Here is a 23,321-nt window from a genome sequence, read left to right on the forward strand (position 1 = left end):
ACTGCTGCTGCTCTGGGCACTCCTTAGCACCCTCACACCGAGGTGACCTCGGAGCCCAGCTGCTTCTTCCACCCTGTCCTCCTTCTCACCCTGAAAACTTTGTCCCTGCTCCTCCCTGGAGGTCCCAGTGGTTGAAGGGTTCAGTCCTTCAGCCTCAAGACCTGAGCAGCCCCTGCAGATGTTCCCAAGGCTCACAGAGGGGGAGCTGCTCTGGAGGTGACCCTCCACCCTTCTCTCCCCAGTGGCTGGGCTGACTTTGGCTCTCCAGCTTTGGTATTTAAAAGACTTTCAGATGTGTGTGGTCCCTATAAAAATAAATCTCCAAAGGAAACCAATGTTATGTGGTGAAAGTCTGCCAAGTCCCCATTGCTTGTTAGCTCATAGTATTCTGTAGGAGGAATTTAGCTCTGTGGCCTGATATAGGATAACTCTCTGATGAACTCTCAGCTCTTTTGAAGATTCAGATTTAAAGGATTTTACTCTGTAGGGTCAAGACTGAGCCACTGACTTGATGGGATTTCAGCTGTGAGTGCCTTGACACACTTGTCAGGTCCTTAAAATAACAATTTGTCATTTCTGAGAGTTTTGGTGTTTAAGTTACATCAAGCAGAGCTTTGACAGCAGTGATCAGGGATGACAATTTCCAAACAGTCCAGAACCACAGAGGTTAAAGAAAGAAATGTAACTAAACACGTGCATCCAAATAGACTGACTTGGAGATGCTGATCCAAGGCTTCCTTCTAACCCAGTGATCATTTGATTTTTCTGTGATTCTTGGTACAGCCAGACCTTGGCTGCTTATCACCCTAACTTTTCTCCTGTTCAGACAATGTGCTGTGCCATCAGAGGCAATTTTTATAGTTGCATAGCAAAGCAACAGGGCATTGACACAGAGTATTTGAGACTGCAGCTCCTAGTGATGTTAAAACCTGGATTTTCTGGGTGGATGTGAAGAAGTTAGCACACAGCATCACACAACCCCTGTCACCTGCAGTCTTCCCTTTCCAAAGTGTCACAGTTGCTCAGCAATGTCAACAGACATGTATTTAAATGGATTTAGTTACACAGGCAAAAGTCTAAATATTGCCTTCCTGAAGGAAAGATGATTCACCTGATTTGAAGCAGATAATTTAATGGGAAGAGCTAAATTTATCTTTCCTTTGCAGCTAGATAAAATTATTGATGGGAAGTGGAATTTTCTTTCCAATTCTCAATCACTCACGCTGCCTAAAATTGTTTAGAGTATGATGTCTCAGAGGGTGAGTGTCTTCTGATGTAAACATGTTTTGACTGGCATTAACTCCTTAAGGCCAGGGAAAAAGCTCTGAAGAAGAAATGAAGTCAGGAGCAGGCCCTTGCTTTCCTCAAGAAACTGCTGCTTATTTCTGTGGTCTCTGTTCTCACTGGGAGAGAAGCAAATATGGTGTGATTTCACTGAGGACATGTGAAATCAGTCTGGCTCCAGGCCTCTTCACCTCTGGCTTGTGAGATCCTCCTGGTCTCGTGGAGGGATTAAAGGAGGTGTTCTGGAGCACTGGAGGTGTTCTAGGTACTGCTCAGGAGGAACTCGAGGTTTTACCCAAGGTGAACATGACCATGATTTGCTGTAGAAACCTTATCCTACAGTCAGAGACAAATTCCAGTTCTCTTGTTGGAGTATTTAGTTTAAAATGCTTTTCAAAGGAAGTGCCTGTGCTTCAAAAAGCTTCTGTCCCTGTCCTGAGCAGAGGTGTCCGTGCAGACACGCTCATCTCACAGCAGGTATGGGCTGGGGGCAGAAAGAAGAGCCATCTGTTAATGATGCTTGACCCCCTTTGCTGCCCTCACAACTTCCCACACAAGTCAAATCTGGGAGATTGACACTTTGTGGTACAATTCCACCTGGGTCTACATCATCCTGCCTGGTTTACTTTGGTGTAGTACCTGGATCCTGAGCCACCATCCCAAAAATCTCCCTCTTCTCTGCCAAAGCTTTGTGTGCCACTGAAGGCTGAATGAGGACACTCCTTTTCTCTGTTCTTGCTGCTGCTGTACTTGGCACATGCTGAATGATTTATATTTTTGGCAATTTTTAAAAAGCACGGGCAGATTTATATTTACAGCAGTATTGTGTTAAAGGAAAGAATTGTTAATTCTGGACAGATTAAGCTCATGGGGATGAACAGCCAGGAATTATCTAATTCAGAAAACTGGACCAAATGGGAAGGACAAGGTTTGAAGTCCCACATACCCCTTGCAACTGAATCCAGAGAAACAGACTGAAATACACCCTGGAGAGGACAGACCCTGTTCCTCCTCTCCAGGGGGATTCCTGAGGGAGGAGAGCAGCTCTGTCTCCTCTGCAGTGATCTGACCATGCACACAAGGGAGCAGCCAAAAGCTCCAGCAGAGGATGTGTGGGAGCCTTTGAATAAATGCTGGTTTCAGGGAATAAGAAACTTTTTACAAATGTCATGTGTGAGAGTTGCTGGCAGACAGAGAGGAGCTCTCAGTGGGTTTGTGTCAGTGTTGCCTGGACTATCATGCACAGGGCAGACAAAGCTGGAATAAATGCTAACTCCTTCTGTGTTAATGTGATACTGCTGTGATGTGCCAAAATGACAACATCTGATGTTTTCACTCGAAACAGACGTAGTGGTGTTAGGAAAGGCTTCCTTCTACAGATGGGAAAACTCTCCCATTTCCAAATCCCATTCTTTTCTAATGCAAAGATGAGGCCAGCACCAGTGGGGTTAGGAGCAGGGTTAGTGGTGCTGCAGCATGGGAATCTCCACCCAGAAAGCAGGTGAAAGATTTTGCTGTCCAAGTGAAAGAGCTCAGGACAGTTTTTTAACAGCTGGCTCCTCCTGTAATGGAATCAGAAAATAAACTTCTCTTACAGTGGGATATGAGCCACGCTGGGTCTGCTGGGTTTAGCTTGTGCTGATGACTCCATCCCAAAGCCCCTGGGGATTTGAATGAACTGGGATTCAGCGCTCTGGCTTTGGCTTGTGTCCAATGTTAACAGAGAAAAAGTATTCAGGGGCACCTCATGCAGAACCACCAAGTGAATTCTCCCTTTCTGCTTGCCAGTGTAAACCACAGATGCTGTGTAAAACCAGCACAGGAGCAGGACTGTGCCCAGTTCCACTGGTCAGAGATTTTCTCAGTTGCCTTCCTAACGCACAGGAGCCTTGTGCCAGCACTGTGCCAGCACTGTGCCACACTGTGGGACTGTGACTGTGACCCCCCTGTACTGCTGATCCTGTAGGATTGGGGCCATTATCCTTTTTTTCCTTTTTTTTTTTTTTTTTTTTCAGTTGAACCAGATGATTTCTTGGTACCACTGAATTCAAGGGGAAATTTGCATCCTTCCAAACACCACCACCAACCTTGCCCCTCTAAACCTTTTGTTTACTGATTTGCTGAGCTGTCCAGAGTTGGAATCAGCACTCGTTTCCCCCTCAAACACAGCCTGTGAGCAGACAGCTGATGGTGAGTGAGATCACTGAGGCAAAGTTACCGTGAGGGGATGGAACAAGGCACTAGGACCTAGGAGGCGTCTCATCCACCCTGGCAGGAATTTCTTGCTTGGAGCGCAGACAACAAAGGCAGAGTGAGCCTGCTTTTCTTTCTCTGAGCATCTCCACCCTGCACGCTGAAAACCGGTGAGTAGAGCTTTCCCGAGCGACTTGCATGCAGAAAAGTAACAGAAAGGAGGAATCATTTCTTGGTGCTTTACAGCAGCTGCAGTTCATTTTAAAATGAAAACCCCTGCATCCTCTGCTTCATTCCCGAAGTTGCTTGGCTGTTTCATTGTTCAGTGCATGACACCAGACTGAATCCACCCCGGCTGGCATCGTGGGGGGAACGTTCCCAACTTGGGGTTTCTGTGTGGAATGCCTGCATTGTCATTTGCCTCCCCGCAGCCTGGGGACAATGATTTTTTTCTTGCATGGGTCACGCTGACATTGTGAAATACAGGGAAGGAGCTTCATTCCGGCTAGTGTAAAGGGCGGGGATGAGATAGCAACAGCTTTTCCTGGATTTGTACCTGGCTGCCAAGCGCTGTAATTCCCCTTTCAGCCCCGTGTTAACATGAGAACCGCATACATGAGGTGCATGTGCCCGGTGCTGCTGGGGAGTGGAAGGGTCTCTATTGCAGCGCTGGGGGGATTCCTTCTCCTTTTGTGTTGGGGTTTGGTGCGGAGGAAAGGTTGTTCTCGAGCATAAACTATAGAGGCAGTGCAAAATTCCTGCTCGCCGGGTGTCAGCTCCAGCCTCGGCTTTGCAGTGCTGGAAGCCCCCATGCTCAGAACAATGAAAGGTGAGGAGCAGGGGCGGCGTGTCCCTGGGGCACGGGCACTTCCAGCTATTAAATCACTTAGGGCTGCGAGCGGGGGGTGGAAATAGCCCCTTCATTTTCTCCTCCTCTTTAAACGGGAGCAAAAACGCGATTCAGAGGAGGCTCGGGCTGAAAAGAGCTTACCGAAGCTGCGTTTCAATGACAGATTTTTCTTTGCAGTCATTTCTTCTTGGAGATGTAGGCTGGTCCTGGGAATTGATTGATGGGCGAGGAGGGGGCTGCGGATAGGGGGAAGGGTGGGCTGGATCTCATTGCTAACCCTTATTGAACAGGCTGTCACAAAGAAACTGCTTATTCCCCTGTGACCATTCTTTCATAAATGCCAGTTTATTCTAATGTTAAACATTCAGATGCTCTGGGTCCTTCCGTGATTCGACAGATTGAAGAGCCCTTGTTTTCTGTTGCCAAAGGAAACCTCACAGGGCTCGGAGGTTTAATTCATTGCCAACTGGTGTTTGGATGAGTTGTTTTGGGGCTGAGCTGAGATTGCCATGTATCCCTTTGGCCCCAGGTCCCAATTTGCTGCACTTTGAAAACTCCCAGGTGCAGGAGCAGGCAGCTCTCTGGAAACGTGTTCCCTGCCCCCAGTAGTTGGATCCCTTTCAAAATGCGAGGACCCCTCCTACTCTCAGTCCCCAGAATCGATACAAATCTGGGTCAGGGGAGGGGGCGCTTCCCAAATGCATCTGTCCTGCTCCAGACACAGCCTTAATGTGGTTTTGCTCTCCGGATTGCGGCTCTAACCCGTCCCTTTGCCCTCCTTCTCTCCCCATCTCCTTCCTGCCCAGCTTCAGATCTTTAGGGTTCACCAAAATATGGAACTTGATTTTGGACACTTTGACGAAAGAGACAAGGCGTCCAGAAACATGCGAGGCACACGGATGAACGGCTTGCCCAGCCCCACTCACAGCGCTCACTGTAGCTTCTACAGAACCCGGACCTTACAAGCGCTCAGTAACGAGAAGAAAGCCAAGAAGGTTCGTTTCTATCGCAACGGGGACCGCTACTTCAAGGGGATTGTATACGCCGTGTCCTCCGACCGCTTCCGAAGTTTTGATGCCCTCCTGGCGGACCTGACCCGGTCCCTGTCCGACAACATCAACCTGCCTCAGGGAGTGCGCTACATTTACACCATCGATGGCTCGCGGAAGATCGGCAGCATGGACGAGCTGGAGGAAGGTAACGAGCATCAGCATCCCTTGGTGCAGGGAGGAGGAGGAGGAGGGAGTGGGGAGGGGGCTGCACCACTCGGGGCTGCCCGCAAGGTCACCTTTCCCCGGCTCTGGGGGTGCCGAGCCCCGCTGTGCTCGGCCGGGCGGGGGGCGGTGCGGGTGCCACCCCCGCCGTGTCCCCAGCGCCGTGCAGGTGTCCGTGCGGCCGGAGGGGCGTGTCCGTGTGTCCGGCTGCTGGCCGTGTCTGTGTGTCCGGCTCACGGCCGTGCCCGTGTGTCCGGCTCCTGGCAGTGTCTGTGTGTCCGGCTGCTGGTCATGTCTGTGTGTTCGGCTCGCGGCTGGAGGGGCGTGTCCGGCTGCTGGCCGTGTCCGTGTGTCCGGCTGCTGGCCGTGTCCGTGTGTCCGGCTCCCGGCCGTGTCCGTGTGTCCGGCTGCTGGCCGTGTCTGTGTGTCCTGCTCACCGCCGTGTCCGTGTGTCCGGCTGCTGGCCGTGTCCGTGTGTCCGGCTGCTGGCTGTGCCCTTGCCTCGGGGGCTGCCTCAAGGTGTCCCCATGTCTGTCCGGGCTGGGTTTCCCAGTGGGCTGGGCGGGGATGAATGGAAAGGGAAGAGGAGATGGGGTGGGAAGGGTTTGTGCCCTCTGTGTAGGGGTTTTTGGGGTACGGCACACGCGGTATGTGTGCCCAGGGGTGTGGGATGGGCTGGGAAGGGTTTGTGCCCTCTGTGTCGGGGTTTTTGGGGTACGGCACACGCTGTGTGTGTGCCCAGGGGTGTGGGATGGGCTGGGAAGGGTTTGTGCCCTCTGTGTAGGGGTTTTTGGGGTACGGCACACGCTGTGTGTGTGCCCAGGGGTGTGGGATGGGCTGGGAAGGGTTTGTGCTCTCTGTGTAGGGGGTTTTGGGGTACGGCACACGCTGTGTGTGTGCCCAGGGGTGTGGGATGGGCTGGGAAGGGTTTGTGCCCTCTGTGTAGGGGTTTTTGGGGTACGGCACACGCGGTGTGTGTGCCCAGGGGTGCGGTCAGGGCCGGGCGGGCACCCTGGGGGTGTGGAGAGGGGTGCTGGGGTGCGAGGGGTGTTGGGAGGGCGCGGGGGTCTCTGTTTGGGGAGCGTGTGCAGGGGTGTGTTGGAAGTTCGCACAGCCTGATTAGAGAGGGGATTTAATGAGCGAGGCTTGTGAACAGAGAAGGGCTTGTTGGACAGGTCGCGCTTGGTGAAATTTGGGGTTTGTGAGGAGGGTTAATGACAGGGAGCTGGGGGGGGTTCTTAGCGCTGGGGTTTGTGCTCGGGGGTGTGTGGGGCTGTCTCTAAGGGGGTCTGGGGGTCTCTCAGAGATGTGCCCGGAGGGCACGGGGGGTTCATGCGCTGCACATGCAGGGGTCCGTGCGGGGGCTGTGTGCAAGGGAGCGCCTCGCTGCCTTTGGGGAGCGGTCGCTGCGGTGGCTCTGGGGCAGTGCGGGAGCATCCCGGGGGTGCTCGGGGCAGGGCCGAGCGTGTCGCCGTGTCCCCAGGGGGTGTGGCTGTGCCTGCTCCTCTGCGTGTCACTGCGGGGTGAGGGATGAGCCGAAAATCGATGCTGCTCGCAAGGGTGCCCTGGGGGAAGGTTTGCTTCCGCGGAGCTCAGCTGCCAGCCGTGGGGCGCTGCCCTGCTTGCTGCCTTTCCCGGCAGGGTCAGCGCAGCCCCTGGGAAGGGATTGCAGGGATGGATGGCCGGTCCTGCCTCCCTGCCCGGGGCAGGACCGCGGGGCAGCTCTGCCAGAGCAGAGTGGGGTGGAGAGAGGGCACCACAAACACGCTGCTTTTCTCCTCCCCGAGGAGGATTCTTTGTTCGGACCTGGAATATCCTGTTGCAGGAGGGGAGGTGCTCTTTCCTTTTCCTTGGTGTTTTTCTCCAAGCAGACATCCCTGGCCAGTTTGGTAACTCCCGCAAATCCACGAGGCTTTTGCCTTTAGCGAAAGACAATGGATGCGAGAGCGTGAGGCACGAACTGCAGGGGCAGCCTCGGCTGCGAGTCATTGTGTGACCTTGACTGAAGCAGCTCTCCCTCGAATTCCTTCTCCATCAGGCAGGATACTCATCTCCCCAAAATACTTTGCGGAGATAAGGACGTGGCATAAATCTTGGTTTCCATAGAGGAGTTTTCCTGGGAAGAAATAGCTGCCTTTCAGAGCTGTGATGCTTCCTGGTGGAGTTATTCTCAGCCCGTTTACAGCTGTCGAATGGAGGTGTGGCCTCTCTTAATTTTAGAGATTCTGCCATGTTTCATTCTGGTCTCTTGATATGGCCACAGCCTTTCTCTAATGGCAGCTCTCAGTCCTGCTTGTCCTAGGTTTTATGCAAATCTTCAGAAATAACTCCAGGAGAAAAGGCTGTTCTTTATTCTCTTTATACACTCTTCCTCCTATACTCTTCCTGCTTTTTGTCAGTTAAGAAAGCTTTAGTTGTTACACCTGCTTTAAATGGGTTTTGCTGCAGGTAAGGAGGTACCTACTTTATGAAAACACCTTTTTCTGGTTGAGGTACAGACAGGAGATGCTGGCATTTGGGTTCTGGCTTTGTTCTGCCAAAATGGCATCTGGAAACAGTACCAAAGAAGAGGCACTAAAACCAAAATGGGATTGTCTGTGTGGCTGCATCCTCAGCAGAGCATCCTCTGTGAAAATAAAACCTGAGCAGAGTGAAGACAAAGGAATCCATTTTTGACCATGCCAGAGTAGGTCTGCACGCTGCTATTGATCCCACGTTTCTAGGGGTGACCTACACTTCTGCTGTAGAAAAGCAATTTACAACACCGTGGTTATAACCAGCCCTTGTGGTGAACTCTGCCCTCAGCCTGGGTGTTTGCATAGTTCTGTACAAAATACCTGTGTGCCAAAATACCTGCATGAAAGCCAGAATCTGGGAGTAATTCTGCTGTGACACACAAGAACAGTGCACACACAGCCAGGGCATGTCTGCCTTATAAATTGGCTTTCTGCTTGGAGACTGAGGGTAACCAAACCAGTGCTTGTTGCTATAATGGGGCTAATTTATCATTGTAATCTCCAATAAACAAGTAGAATCTAGGAAAAGTCATTAAAGAGGCTCATCTCAGTGGTTTGATGGCAAAAAACTTGTGAATTACTGACAATATTTCACATCAAGTTCTTAGTACCTGATTACTTCTGATTTAAAAATGTACTTACATGGTGCAGCCTGAGTGTTCTTCTGGAGGGTAGAGAATGATATTGCACCAATATCTAGAGACAGACATTTCAGGTGAGCAAAACCCACGTGGTGTGCTGCTAATGAACTGGGGCTTGGAATCACCCTTTTGTTCTCCAGACCCAGAGTTCTTCCCTGGCACTGAAGGGTTCTCCCATAATGAGAACAAGTGACCTTTTTCACACTCTTTTTTCACTTTCCTTCCATCTGTTGGGCTGAGCCTCTTGGTCCTTTCCTGTACTGCACCCTAACATGTCACATTTTGGAAGCCCTCAGAGCTCTGTCACACAGGTGCCTCTTGCTGCCAGCTGAGTTCTCCCTTACTGGTCACGGGTTGCTTTTTCCATTCTTTTCCAGGGAGCTGTCTCATCTCCCAGTGACCTCCTCTCAAAATCCTACCACCTGATCCTTTTTTCTTCCCCTTTTCAGTCCTAGCAGCCATCTTCCATCACTGTAGGCATTGTCTCAATCCTCACTTCCTATTTTCAGCATTCACCTTTAATATAAATAAAAAAATCTAATAAATAATAATAATAAAATATGTAATGCAATAATATAAAAAAAGCTGTAATATAAATAAATAATGCACCTGCTGATGTTGCTTAGGACTGCATTCCTCCTTAACCTCTGTGCTGGTCAAGTGCAGGGCAGCATCCTGTTCCAGCTCATCCTTCCACTCATGTCCTGCTTCCTTGGCTGGGTCAGGAGTGGATGCTGGCCCAAGGTGCTGCTACTTGTCATGGCAGATGGATTTTTTGGAAAAGAGCACCATGTGGGCTTTATTCCCCTTCATATAGGATTGGTTCCAGTGGCCAGGGCTTTAGGAAGTTGATTTATGTAGCTGCATTTACTGGTGAGTCACTTGTAGCTGATAATTCTGTGCCTTGTGCTGTGATCAAACTTGCATATGAAAGATGCTAAAATAATCATGTGCCATCCTTTGCAGCTTTTTCATGATGAACATAGAGCAATTCACATTTCATCCAAGTTTCAGCTGAAATTTAGTTCCTTTGCTATCTGGATGTGGTGGTTTGGTTCATTTTGAGCCTCTTCTTGCAGACTGGATGTGATGAGAAGTTGTCCCACCTCAGCTCTGATTATTTTTGGTCCTTGAATGGAGGGCTGGGTAGAGGTGGAAGCTGATGTTGTGCACTGACTTCAGCAGCTTAAGTGGCTTAGGAAAAGCAGCTCTTGGCTACTTGTTCCAGCCCACACTGTCCCATAAATGAGTTCTTTGTGGGACAAAAGGGTTTTTTTTAGCCCTCTCCATAATTTTGCTGCTTTCCCATATTCAGCTTCCTGACATAATGAAATGGACAGTGAGGCACAACCTGGTAAGGAAGGCAAGGCACATCCCAAGGTGGATTTTATGCCCTGTCCTGGGCTGCTTGTTTGAAATTTGCCCTTGTTTCAAATCAAAGCTTAGAAAAGGCTGAGTAGGATTTGTTTTGCTCAGTGTGGTTTTATTGCAAATGTTCTTGGGCTGTGTGAGATATTCCACAAAGTGATTCCAAGCTTTTTGTATCCTGTCATGCCCTTGGGAATATTTTCCAAAATCTTGTCCAGGAGCATTTAAAGTAATCATAGGAGGGGCTCCACCCTGGAACTGAAGAGTCTGGTGTGTGCTGGGACTGAGGGGTTTATAGGAAGCAGCCTGGAATCTCCACCCAATGTGTGTGTTCCAGTTTGCCTGGAAAAGTGAAGTTCCTGAAGTTTCATACTGAAAGCTGTGGAATTGTTTTCTGTGGGTGTCTGTTGGCCTGATAACTCAGCCAATTCTATCCTGCAGAACAACATTTCTCCATGGGGCTCTGTTTTATTTGCTTGCTCACCCTGGCTGGGTGCAGCCAGGACTGGTGTGGTCCCAAAATTCTTTAGGGGCATCGTGTGGTTCTGAAGGTGATTTCTAATCAAGCATTTCTTCCACTTCTCCAGCAGAACAAGAGGTGCTTCTGTTCATGGAGGAGCCAAGGGAAGGGAGCTCTTCCAGGGCTCATTTTGCCATGCTGGAGTAGGTCTTTCTTTTTAACTGGAGTAGGTCTTTTTAACTCATGAAGCAGCAGCAAGTTGATGCATTTGAAACTCAAGGCCTCCTCTAACACCATATGGAATGAGCTCTGCAAGGTGTTAAGTCCACTTAATTCCTGCTGCAGCCCTGGTAAATTCCATGAAACACAAAAGCTGGGCACAGTAGCACATTCTCAACTTTGCAACTGCAGATCTAACAGCCAGAGTAATTGACTGCTGCCCACAGAGACTGTTCCTGGAATAACTGTTAACACTTAGACATTCAAAATGGCCTCAATCCAGCTTTCCTGATTTTTCTCAAAAGACTTCTGCCCGCAGTTCATTATCCTTGGAAAGTTGCTGGTGCATGCTGAGGAAGGATAACTTTTCCTGAAAGCACAGCCTGTCATTTTTGGTATTGTCACAGGGAGCTGCTGTAAGAGGGTTGGAGGATTAGCACTCATCTGGAGCTTAGGATTTTTCTAAGGAACCTTCTCCAAGGCAAACCTTATCTTTGCTGAGATCATCCCTTCTTTAGGAGCTGAATAATCTCCTTGTGCTTCCATCGAATCGGTACCACTGGGATGTGCCACGCACTTGGAGTAATTCTGTGCGATGCAAGCCTGGCTTCACATGGCAGATATGATGGTCATGACAGCAGCTCTGAGGTCTGCAGCCAGCCCAGCCCTTGCTGAGGACAGGCAGGAGCAGTGAGGAAATGCCTTGGCTGCTTTGGTGGCACGATAGGAATTGTGACAAGTCTGGAGCACCCCGGCAAGGTGGCAGCGCTCACCCCGCCGTGGGCTCTGGCTCTGCAGTGTAAAAAGGGCATCATGCTCTGGGCTGGCCCTGCACTGAACCAGCACTGTCCTTGGCACCACAGGGGGTTGTCAGGATGGTGCTCCCCAGCCCCAGTGCATGAGTCTGTCTCTTTGGGGCTCCCTTTTTGGGGTCGGTTTGGAATTAGTGACGTGGCTGACCATTGCACCTTCTCATGGCTTGCAGTGGGATTTCTGCACAGCTGCCTGCTGGCTCGAGACGTGCCCCTGAAAATATCTGTGCACAGATTTTTGTGCTTAGGGCTGGGGAGCAATGTTCTTCTTGGAGTTGTTTCTTTTGCTCGTGACAAGATCTCACAACCCCTTCCCATCCCTTCTGTTATGCTGAGCACATCTTCTGCTGTCACGCTGTGTCTGTCAGTCATATTTCTGTGCCTGGCACAGTTGTGCACCTTGACTTCTCATTATAGGCTTAGCACAGACAGATGTGGCACAGAAACCCACAGAGAACCCACTCCTCCCTCCATGGCAGCTCTATTCCCTGTTAGATTTCTCTTCTTTATCATCTCCTGGCCACATTGTGCAGTTAAAAGGTGCAAAGTTCACAGGTCTTGCTCAATCCTGCTACCACCATGGTAAGGTTTGGGTAAAACTCCACTGTGGGAGGTGAAATACACTGGGGAAAGTGTGTTCCTGGCTGGCAGATGCTGTGCCTCAATGAGGAACTTGAATGATGATTTTGTTGCTTTTTGAGGGTCACAAACTGAGTTAGGGAAGACATTAATTGAAGTGGTTTTTAAATGAAGTTAAAGCTTCAGGTCACATCCTTAGGTCAGGGAGGAAGGGAAGAAAAGCTCCTCTTCCCTGGAGCTGTGCTGCTGTGACTGCAGGGATGATGCTGAGAAGAGCTGCTGCTCTGAACTGCTCTTCTGGAGTGTCTCTCCAAGGAAATTTCTCTCCAGGTTTAGAATCGAGTGCAGCACAGATTTTATTTGCTGGAGTTTAGGTTCAATGAGACAAAGGGAGAAAGGGCAGATTCCATTTTGCACTTGTGAGTGTGAGCACAGCTGGAGAGGCCAGGATCTGCACAGCTGCCTGAGATCACATCTGTGGAACAAACCCTGCAAGAGCTCTGCCTTCATGCCACTGCTGCCTTTGGTGTACGGTGGTGTAAATCCACAAACAGCTGGGGTGTGCAGTGAGCAGCTCAAAAGGGCTCAGCTGGAACTAAGGGTAATGGTACTGTACCAGACACATCAAGAATCTCTTCAGCTTACTCTAAAATATGCAACTTGTCAATAGAAAATATGCTCCAGCACCTCATGTGTCTACAGAACACCATGCAAATGTGTACTTTCTTTCACTGGGAAAATAATACAGATGGAGGTCAAATGCAGATGAAAGTCAAGCCTTGCCACACTTCAGTGGTTGATAGTTTATTTCTGTTTTTCAGGTGGGGAAGCAGAGGTGAATGTGAGGTCAGGAGCTGGCACAGGGGAGCTGGGGTGACAGCAGCATTCAAATCACTAATTCTTAGTGCTGCACTTAAACAGAAATCCCTTTTCTCAGAGGATAATGCACAGTTCTGCTGAGCACACTTAGGAGGGCTCTGCTGCCCGGGGATTATGGGCTTGGGAGGGCTCAGGTTCTTAGGATGGTTAATTCCTGGGAGCATTCCAGACTCCTTGCTGCCCTTCTCTCAGTCATGAAACTGGAGAGAAGCCTGGGCCTGCTCTGCACCAGGTGTTACTTGGCTGTAGCAGATGAATAAACCACAACTTATCACTTATTAATCAGAAAGATCTGAAGTATTCAAAGCTTCTGGAAAACGATATCCCCAGAGGGAATTTTGTATAATGCATGGTACTCTGGGGGGTATATTTGAGTTTTTATTGAGTCAGAGTCACAAAATGTTGGGGATTAAGGAGCTCCAGCTATGGGCAGGGCTGCAGGGTTGGTTTATTGAGGGGTGTTGCTGTCAGCAAATAGAGAATTTTACTGTTTGTTCAGGCCAACAGAACCTGCTGGTGGGGTTATTGTTAGTTTGGGGGCACTGACAAAATGCCCAGCTGAGTGTTCATCACAAACCTTGTCAGCTCTCGTCTGTATTTGTATTCCATCTTTAGAAGGGGAAACAGAATATCTGCTTCCTTTTGATCAAGGGTTTTGGTCATTTTTATACAATTGATGGAGAAGAGCTGCAGTTGGTGATGCAAACACCACGAGTGGGCATCATGGTGGCAAATTGGGTACAAAGGTGGGGTCAAACTAAGTGAGAATCCTTCATCTTTTCTATGGCTGCTTGTGGCATCACACCCTGGTCAGTAATAGGGACAGAAATACACAGAGTGCTGTTATAAGCCTGTTAAAATCTGTTTATTGTGGTCTCACCTGGGTTGTGGTGCCTCCATCAGAGAGGCAGTTTAGTCAGCAGAAGGAGCTCCAGTATGAACTTTGTCCTGGGCATATTACATGCCTGGGCCACGTGAAAGTCAGTGGGATGTTTGGAAATCCCTATTGTGCCAACTGGATGTCAAATCCTGTCCTAGAGATCCCTGGGTGTGAAGCCAGACATGGCTGTGGGATAGGCTTTCCAAAGATGTCTGAGCCTTGGAGTGTGCAGTCAGGGACAGACAAGGAAATGCAGCCAATCTGTTTTTGGTAAAGAAGTAGTTTCTTTTTTTAAAAAAAATTGTCTTTCAAAATAGTTGAATCTGTGTTTTGACTCCAAACGTATCGTAGTACATAAAGAACTTCATTCTGTAAGATCAGACAAAGAAAACACCAGAAGAGACTCTAAAGTCCTACAGGTCATGCCTTCAGTTCCTATTAAAATTATATCTAATGGCGAGACGAAAGCTTCTTCCTCCAGCAGTGAGTGACTTTTTTTCTGTGCAGCCTGAGTCATTTCAGACCAGACAGCTACATTCCCTTAGGGATACTGGTTTACAGTCTCATTCTAGTAATAACTCTTCCAGCATCCATCAGATTTGCAGGCCCAAAAGAAGCTCCTACAAATCCTTTAAGGTGCTTTTAAAACCTTGGATAGATAGGATCCTGTAAATTACAGACAAAGCCTGAAACTAATTTTGGGTGGGATAGGGAAGGGCTTTTTGGGAATTACTAAAAAGACCCTGTAACTCTTCTCTGCCATGTCTAAGTTTGGATTTAATGTATTTTTGGTTGGTATCAGCCATGTAAATCAAGGAGTGGTATTTGGTGCAGTGTTTAATCTCAGCTGCCACTAGGTCTGTTCCCTAATAAACCACTGATGCTCCAACAGTGCATATTTGTTATGCCTGCTCGATTTATCAAAGCTACTTTTAGTGGAGACTGTTCAGGACAAGATTTTGATTATTTTTCAGGCATGATGCAGAAGGCACTTTGTGGACAAATGTTGATATCCTCTTGGCAGTGAATGACACACTGAAGTAGCACCTAGGTCTGTAAAGATAAAGGGAAAACTGGCAAACTCATAAAATAATTGAGGTGGTCAAATGAATTTGGTGTTCTGAAGCTCTTAGAAAGCTTAGCTGCATCTTCAAGTACCTAAACACCTTTATAACTCAACCTCTCTCAACCCCTGGTTCATGATATGTATTTGCTGATGGCTGACTCGCTTACTTTGTGGAAATACCAGCAATATTTAAAATAACCATAAATATAGCATTAAAACAAGGCAGAATGTTTTAAGACCAAGCTGTGGTGGGAGTGCTAATGGAAACAATTATCAGTGGCTGGCATGATCCACGGGGGAAGAGCACAGAGCTGGTGCTGACTGCAGCATCTCGTTTCTTCCTCTAGGGGAGAGTTACGTCTGCTCATCCGACAACTTCTTCAAGAAGGTGGAGTACACCAAGAACGTCAACCCCAACTGGTCTGTCAACGTGAAGACCTCAGCCAACCAGAAAGCACCTCAGTCCCTGGCCAGCAGCAACAGTGCCCAGGCCAAGGAGAACAAGGATTTCGTGCGCCCCAAGCTGGTGACCATCATCCGCAGCGGGGTCAAGCCGCGCAAGGCCGTGCGCGTGCTCCTCAACAAGAAGACAGCCCACTCCTTCGAGCAGGTCCTCACTGACATCACTGAAGCTATCAAACTGGAGACAGGGGTGGTCAAAAAGCTCTACACCTTGGATGGGAAGCAGGTAGGAGGTTTTTACAGATGTTGCATCTTTTTCTTCCTCTCGTGGTGAGGCTTTGCTGACTCAGAGCAATTCTTGAAGGCTAAAATTAAGCTGAGATGATTGCTGCCATCTGTTGCCTTAGAAGTATGGCTTCTCATGCCAGTGGTTAGGTTACTAAATTTCCCCTGATATTAATACCAAGTAAAGAATGTAGCCGTGGGTCTGGGTGGAACAGATGCTCGCCCTGCACGCCAGCGTGCGGTGCGTGTCCTCTGGGCCAGCTAAATAAATAACAGGGGGGCTTGGGCTCACAGCCTCCAGCTGGTCTGGCTCTGGACTCACTGGAAGAGCTCTCCAGCTTTAGCTCCACTCAGTGAAAACGTGTTGCTTGACTTTCCTTGCCCTCTGGTGAAGGCTTGCTAGGATAAAGAGATTGATCCAAGCATGCTCTTCTGGCCAGCTCCAGAGCGAGCAGGGAAAGTGTGGAACTGTGGAGCATTTCCTTGACTGAATGCACGAGGAGGTAACGTGCAGAAAGAGTCAGAAATATTTAGCAGGTCATCAAAATGTGCTTCATGTCTACATGTTTCTGGAACTGAAGGAAACATCTGTCTCTTGTTAGCAGCTACACAGCAATGAGCCATTTTGTATTGCTGTATCTATGAAAAGCCTTAAAGGAATGTGGGGGATCATTTTTAGAGCTGGGAAGAGCTAGATTCTTCAAGGACAATTCTGAGCTTCATTTAACATTTCTGTTTATTGTAATTGAGGAATGATTTTATTTTTGTCACTATTTTTCCTGCTCCAGATTCTGGAGTCAGGCAGCACATCTCTTGTGCGGGTTTGGACGCTGGCTATTCTAGGGATGGATAGTTTTGCATTAAATTAACTCTGACCTGTCTCTGGAGAAAATGATTCAAGGACTGGCTCTGTCCAAGGAAATGCAGATTTTACAAATAAAAATGTTCATCCCAAATGCAGGTTCCTACAATGTCCTGCACAGTCCAGGAGTGCAGTGTAGTTCCTGGGAGAGCAGCATGTCACTCTGACCTGATACTCTTGGTCCCTGCCCATGGCAGGGGGCTGGAACTAAATGATCTTTAAGGTCCCTTCCAACCCATTCTGTGATTCTTGCTTTGTCCCACCCAGTGTCCTGCACATTAGTTACTCTGGGGTTCCAGATTTAGATACACAAAAAATCCCATCTGTCTGTCAAAGCTTTCCTTTCCACTTGTCTCAACACAGCACTTTTCCTTCCTCAGATGCACAGTTTGAACATGAGAGAGTACCTGTCCATAGCCACAAAAACCTGCTGGAAATGAGCAGTGGTACCAAGACAGGTACACTGGAAACCTTGGGAGAGACCAGGGAAAGAGGAAGGAGGTTCTCAAATGACCTGTGCTCCCTGTGTGGTCACACCTGGGCACAGGCCATGCCCTTTGGGTCACAGCAGCTTTGCAGAGGGTTCCATGGCTGGATCTGGCCTGAGAGCAGCTCCCTGCTCATGCTGACACAGAGTCCTGCTGTTCTTCCAGCTGGGAAGGGGGATCTTAATCTGAACCTGTGAGTGGCCTCAGTTCTTTGAGAGCTGCTGGCAGTCTGGGGCTGAGATGTTGCTTTGGATGGTGCAGAAATAGGGATGCTCCATGAACTTCCATCAGACTGCTCTCTTCTCCCCCTTTTAGCTGTTTGCAGGGGCAAGTGGTGATTCCCTTCCACCTCTGGCTGGAGAGCAAGACAGGATCAGCCATGATATGACATTTAACTTGTTCCTCTGGCTTTATAATTCACCATTCTATGAAATCAGATATTTGATTCCATGTTAGAGACGCAGCTGGGAGTTTCAGTGTGTGCAAATGTACACCCAGTAATGCAGTTATTGGAAACAGTGAGACTGATTTGGCAATAATGGGATGTTTGCTATTTGTTTGCAGCACCAATTGCTGTTGAAGCTTCCTGAGGAGCAAACCTGGTTCACCAAGGCTTTGTTTTCAGTGGTTGGTTTCCTTCAATGCTTGCTCTTTATTACAGATGTGTGTTCTTAGTGTGGAAGTCAGAGCTAGAAGCTGATGCTGGCTCTTAGGGTTTCCATGACATACTGCTCCATAAAATCTGACCTCCTGACATGACATTAGGGGGTTTTGCATGTCTGATGCTGACATTAGAAAGAGATTACTGCGTGCGTGGTTCTGACAAACAGCGCTTTATTTTCAGGAGGAAATATTCATGCAAAAACGCACACTGCTCAAAGCTGAAATACTGACAAGAATCCTGACAGTCTGTCTCTTTGAGTGCCATCAGAGGCACGTTGCTCCCTCCGTTGTGAAATGATAAAATTTACAAAAGGAACGTACAAAGGGAAATCATCCTGCCTCACTCCACGAGCTGGAACTTAATGAGGGGAGATGATTATTTTATTTATAGGCATTTCCATAGTGCTCATCAGTGCAGTAATCAAGATGCTTCAGAAGTACAGACAGTGGTGGCAGTGACAGGGTGGTGTGTGAATAATTACATTTCTGTGCACTGCAGACCTGCTGCAGTTGGAGTGCCAAAGCAGCTAATTGAGAGCTGGTGGGCTGTGTCTGAATAAATGGAGCACTCAAAACAACAGTGGGGTTAGGTTATTTTAATGAAATGGTGTCTTTTTATGTCTTGGGTTGGCTGGAGAAATATGGCCCTGGAAGCTGCTAAATTAGCATCTTGTGTTTAAGTAGTTTATTTAACTTGCACATATTTCTGATGTCTGTACTCAGGCTCCTTCCCTCCCTGGAGCACAGCATTGCCTCTTGATGCACACCTCTGAGCTCAAAAGGTTTTTTAAACAGCTGACCAAAAACGAGCGTGACAGGGGATCACAGCAGAGATTTAACTTTGGAACTTCCATGGCTCTACAGGAAATGGAGTGGGTAAGAGAATTCAGTGCATGAAACAAATGCTGTAATGGGCCAAATTCAGTACTTGGTTCTGTGACTACAACTGCTGTGGTGTTGAGATACACAAAACAGACAATTAAAATACATCCAGGATTTAATTTGGTCAGGCCTGTGGATCATGATCATAAACAGTTATTTTGGTCGATTCTTTCTCCTTTTTTAAACTCCTAGTTCTACCCAATGTCCCAAATAAGTCTGGGTTCCTGGGAGCACTGGCTGCTTCACAGACACACGATGGCAGTTCCTGTCCCACGTTAACAAACCAGATTAGAAAGCAGAATTTGAGACCGTGGATGGAGTTGCATTGGGATGTTTTGAATGCAGTAGGCTGAGCTAGACTTTGCAGAGGTTGTGTGGATTTCCTGTCCTGCTCATGCTTGAGCTCCCTCCTCACCGTGGTGCACAATGGGTCACAATGGTGTTCTCTGGGGCAGAGGAGGCTGCTGCACCCCTGGCAGCCCAGAGCTGCTGCTGTCAGCACCTTGCCTTGCAGCTGGGCTCTGCCTGCATTCCTCCCTGCTTCTCAGTGACCTGTGAAAGTTGATGTTCTGTGCACCCTGAACTTCTCTTTCCCTGCCCTGTACTTTATTCCAAGGTCTGTGGGTTGTTCAGCCAAGTGCCCAAAGAGATGCAGTGACAAAAATCAATCCTTTTTATTTTGGTCGTTGTCTAAGTTTGGTGATACTCTGAAATACATCAGGCATGTCCAGTTGTACTTTATGCACAAAAGATACTTGATGTACTTTTGTACTTTATGTACAAAAGAGATTCTTTTGTGGTGTGGAATTTCTTCTTTTTCTCCAGCTGTTTTATTGCCATGCCTTATTTATCTAAACACCCCATTGTGTGACCCAACAATTATCACCAAAAAATAAGCAGAATAGGCGCTGTTCAGAGCAGGGAGAGCTTGCATGCTTCAGCTGCACGTAAATAGAGATATTCTGGTCAACAAGCAGGGAGCAGATTGTGGTTTTAGCCATGATAACATCAGTGATCTGCTCTGGCCTTTGAAATCTTCAAACACGGGGAGAAGTCTCCCATGCTCTGCTCATTGGCTGTTCCCTTGCCCAGACACAGTGCTGCTGCTCCAGCTGAGTGTTGGCTGTCTCATCAGATGAAATTACATCCATTTCCATATGTCAGGGCACTTGTGACTGCACTCCCAATAGAATTCCCAGCCTTAATAAAATGGTCCCCTCTAGCAGCCTGAGCTTTGATAAGGATATCAAGTGGCAGGTGATGAGGGGAGTTCATCCTGTGTTTGCAAAGCTGATGCCAGTGCCCCGGGGGCCAGCCCACCTCTCCTGGCCAGGCAAGAAGTTGCCATTTCATTTTAGATTTCCTGCACTGAGGAAGGGCAGCAGCCACAGAGGGAGAAGCAGGATGACAAAGCTTACAGCAAGTTTAAGGTTGGGACTTTGTGATCAGAGTCAATAAATAAGTTGATAATAAAGCATCTCCTATTAGTTGATAATAGGAGATGTTGATTAGTTGATAAGTTGATTAGCATCTTCTAAATTAGTTGATAATAAAGCATCTTACTGCACTAAGGCATCCTGACAAGTCGCACTGGAGAAACCAAACTTTGGAGTTGCTGCACTGATTTTAAGCTGGAATTTGGTAAAAAAAGTAGTAAAAAATTAATCAGTCAAGTGTTGAAACAGCAGTGGACCAAACTCTTCCAGGATAACGTAGATCTATTGATTGTATGAATGAAATTGCTTCAATGAGACATGGAATAAGGTTTGTGCTGAAATAGAAAAATGCCTCCAACAGCTGTAATCTGTAATTGGTGCTCAGGAAGGAGGTGACACCTGTGTGACTGTGCCCATAACATCTGCACTGCTGGAAGATCAGAGGGAGCCTGTTCCCTCCAGAGCCCTGGCAGGAGTTAATTCACACCCTGAGGCACCAGGTTCAGGGTTACAAAGTGAGCAAATTGCTTTGTGCTGTTGCACACATTGAGGAGAAGGATGTCAGAACAACTCCTCCCTCTGGGTTGTTGGCTGCTCTTTAGGATGCTGAAGAGCTGCATTGGAGTGACTCCAGAACACTCAGTTCCATGCACTGGTGTTGTCTTGTTTTTTAAGTTTTTTTAAACTTTCTGATGTTCACATTCTTGTAAACCTTCTCACGCACTTTATGTAAATAACTTATTGGTTTGCATTCTTTTATAGAAGAGGAGAAATTTGATAGACTGTTGGTTTGTCCAGTGTCCTTGGAGAGGTGGCACTGTCACCTTCCAACCCCCTGTCACTTTTAGAAATCTATAAATGCTGGAGTCAGAAATTAAACGCCCTCTTTTTTACCTTAAGAGAGCTTCGTGTGCACCTTGTGTTATTTTGTGTCCCACAAAATAACTGGAGTTCAGCCTCGGTGGAAATGGGAGGGAAGAGCAGGAGAGGGGTGCAGTGTGTTCTGGCTACCACCTTCTGTAAAGCTCCTGCAGCAGCCAGTGCCAAGGGGAGTCCCACCTTCCCTCCCTGCCTCACAAAGCTGGAACAACAAACCCGGATCTGGTTTGCATCTGCTCCTCAGCCCTTTCCTCTCACAGCTTCTTCTGAGACTTGCCAGGCCCCGTGTAGATCTCCCATTTTGCTAGCAGAGTGCAGGTCTGGCTGGGCAGAGGAGCAGAGCAGGCAGGATCCCTGCCCACATCGCTCAGGATGGGGATGAAGCCCAGCCTCCCTCCTCCCCAGGGCTGCTGCAGATGCTCTGGCTCGAGGTGCTCGCGTGAGATCACTGCTCTGCAGCAGCAGGGAGTCATGCGGGGAGCATTAGTAATAATGTATGGGCTGGAGAACTTCTGAACCCAGCCACTTACAGAGCCAGACAGCACAGCCTAGTTCTCCATCTTCAGGGAGCTCTCAGTGCAAGCTGCAGCTTCAGCACTGCCTGATTCATGCAGTGACTAGACACCAATGCAGACAAAACCAATTAGTCCGCAGGTATCCCACGAGGATTTCAGCCCTCACTAGAATGAGCAAGCCCAGCTTCCATGAGTGTGTATCTAAGTACGTAGGATAAAATATTCAGAAGACTTCCTGAGATGTTATTTAGAAACCTTATGCTTATTAATTTCTGTTTCCTTTGGGTCTGTGGGCCACAGAATCTGGGTGAAGAGGGGCCTGTCTGGAGCACTGTGGATCCTAATTCCTGTGCTCCCTAAAGCTGGCACAGGCTGATCTCAGCAGCTGAACTCTCCACCAGACCTGTTCTCCTGTGACCTGGTTACCACTGGTGTGGTGTCCGACCACTCCTCAAGACAGGTAGGGATGGAAACAGGGGAAAATGGATTTAAACTGTCAGAGGGCAGATTTAAATTAGATATTGGGGGGAAAAAATTCTTCCCTGTGAGGGTGCTGAGGCCCTGGCACAGATTGCCCAGAGCAGCTGTGGCTGCCCCATCCCTGGCAGTGTCCAGGTGGCACTAAATGAGCTTTAAGGTCCCTTTCAAGCCAAACCATTCTAGAATTCTGTGTGTAGAGCCAGGGGAGGCAGTGGAGGACACCATCATCTTGCAGACTTTGCTGGGTGTTCTGCCATTGCTTTGCCTCACTCTCAGGCTCTGGAGGAGGTGTCATCCCCTGCCTGCCATGCACAGGGCTTTGTGTACTCACTGGCACAGCGCAGATCCTGGCTGGGCTAAACAAAAATCTCTGTAAATCCATTTTTCTCTCAGGGCAGCGAGGCTCCCAGCCCACCAGCAGGCTCCAGAGTTGCTGTTTGCTGGAAATGGTTGATTTTGGAGCCGTGCACTGACCACGCTCCACATGAACACCTGCTCCTCGTGCCACAGATGGCAGGCTGTCAGAGTTATTGAAAGATGCAGTCAGAGCTGACCTGGTGACCTGGGAGTGTTGGCCCCTGGTTCTGCATCCTGGTGCTATTCACACCCCGAAAGAGACGCGTGCTCAAAATTCGATCCTCAGCAGCATCTTTATTTTAGCAGCTCTCTCTGTCACACAGGGTGACACGTTCCCTTTTCACTCTGGTTCCCCAGAGAGAAGAGGATTATTCACTGTAGTGCCAGAGGGTTTATCTTGGAATAAATGGGCTGAAAATGAGCAAGGGAAATAAGGCTGAATATCTGGAGCTGTGGACAGGCCAAGAAAGCCTTGTTGTTTTTTCCATTGTGAGTTTGTGTCACTATATGAAACTTAAGTTTCTGGCTCCTTTTTGATGCTTCAGCATCAATCCCACCAATGTGAATGAGTCCCTCCTTCTCTGAGAGGGAGAAGGTTACACTTAAAATATCCTGAGCAATGATGTGGGTTCTTGTAAATGTCTTGTTTTGATCACCTGGAATAATCAAATAGGTGAATTTTCCCATTTGTAGTGGGGAAATATCTTCCTTATTCTGAATTCAGAGAATAAGCAGAATTCTGTGCTTGCTCTGCTGTGCCAGGGTCCTTAAAGTGAGGCAGTGAGTGGCATCACATATTATTTCTGCTCACCTCTCCTTACCTGCAGTAACTCAAAGATTGAGCAAACACCCCCTGAATTCCCTCAGGGGACACACCTTGAGGATGTCCTGGTGGTTGGTGCCACGTTCCACATCTTGTTGCAAGTTCACCTCTTTTTCTTGGCTGCCTGAAACCATTTCTTCTTTTCCCTTCCCTTCCCTTACTGGCCTTCAACCAAAGACCAATTCTTACTGGCCTCCAACCAAAAAGCTGTTTTCACTCCGTGGCAGGCAAGTTATGAGACAGTTCACACTTCTCTCGAGGAAAAGCCTGCTCTAGGTGTGAATAAAG

The 23,321-nt window shown here is 48.3% G+C and overlaps 1 protein-coding gene across 3 annotated transcripts in view; it reads left to right on the forward strand.

The window, feature by feature from the left end:
• Window positions 1-3,579: 3,579 nt before the first annotated feature.
• The window catches only part of DCX (doublecortin), an 80,271-nt gene continuing 60,529 nt past the window's right edge, over window positions 3,580-23,321 (forward strand). For 2 of the 3 annotated variants that reach the window (XM_059859257.1, XM_059859259.1), the window contains exons 1-2: window positions 5,042-5,524; window positions 15,309-15,649. In XM_059859257.1, the coding sequence (XP_059715240.1) occupies window positions 5,161-5,524; window positions 15,309-15,649 (705 nt within the window). In that variant the 5' untranslated portion in view covers window positions 5,042-5,160. Of the gene's footprint in view, window positions 3,648-5,041; window positions 5,525-15,308; window positions 15,650-23,321 lie in introns of those variants that run through there. The other variant, XM_059859258.1, reaches the window with a different exon arrangement.

This window comes from Haemorhous mexicanus, chromosome 14 (assembly GCF_027477595.1).
Source record: "Haemorhous mexicanus isolate bHaeMex1 chromosome 14, bHaeMex1.pri, whole genome shotgun sequence".
Taxonomy (NCBI): domain Eukaryota; kingdom Metazoa; phylum Chordata; class Aves; order Passeriformes; family Fringillidae; genus Haemorhous; species Haemorhous mexicanus.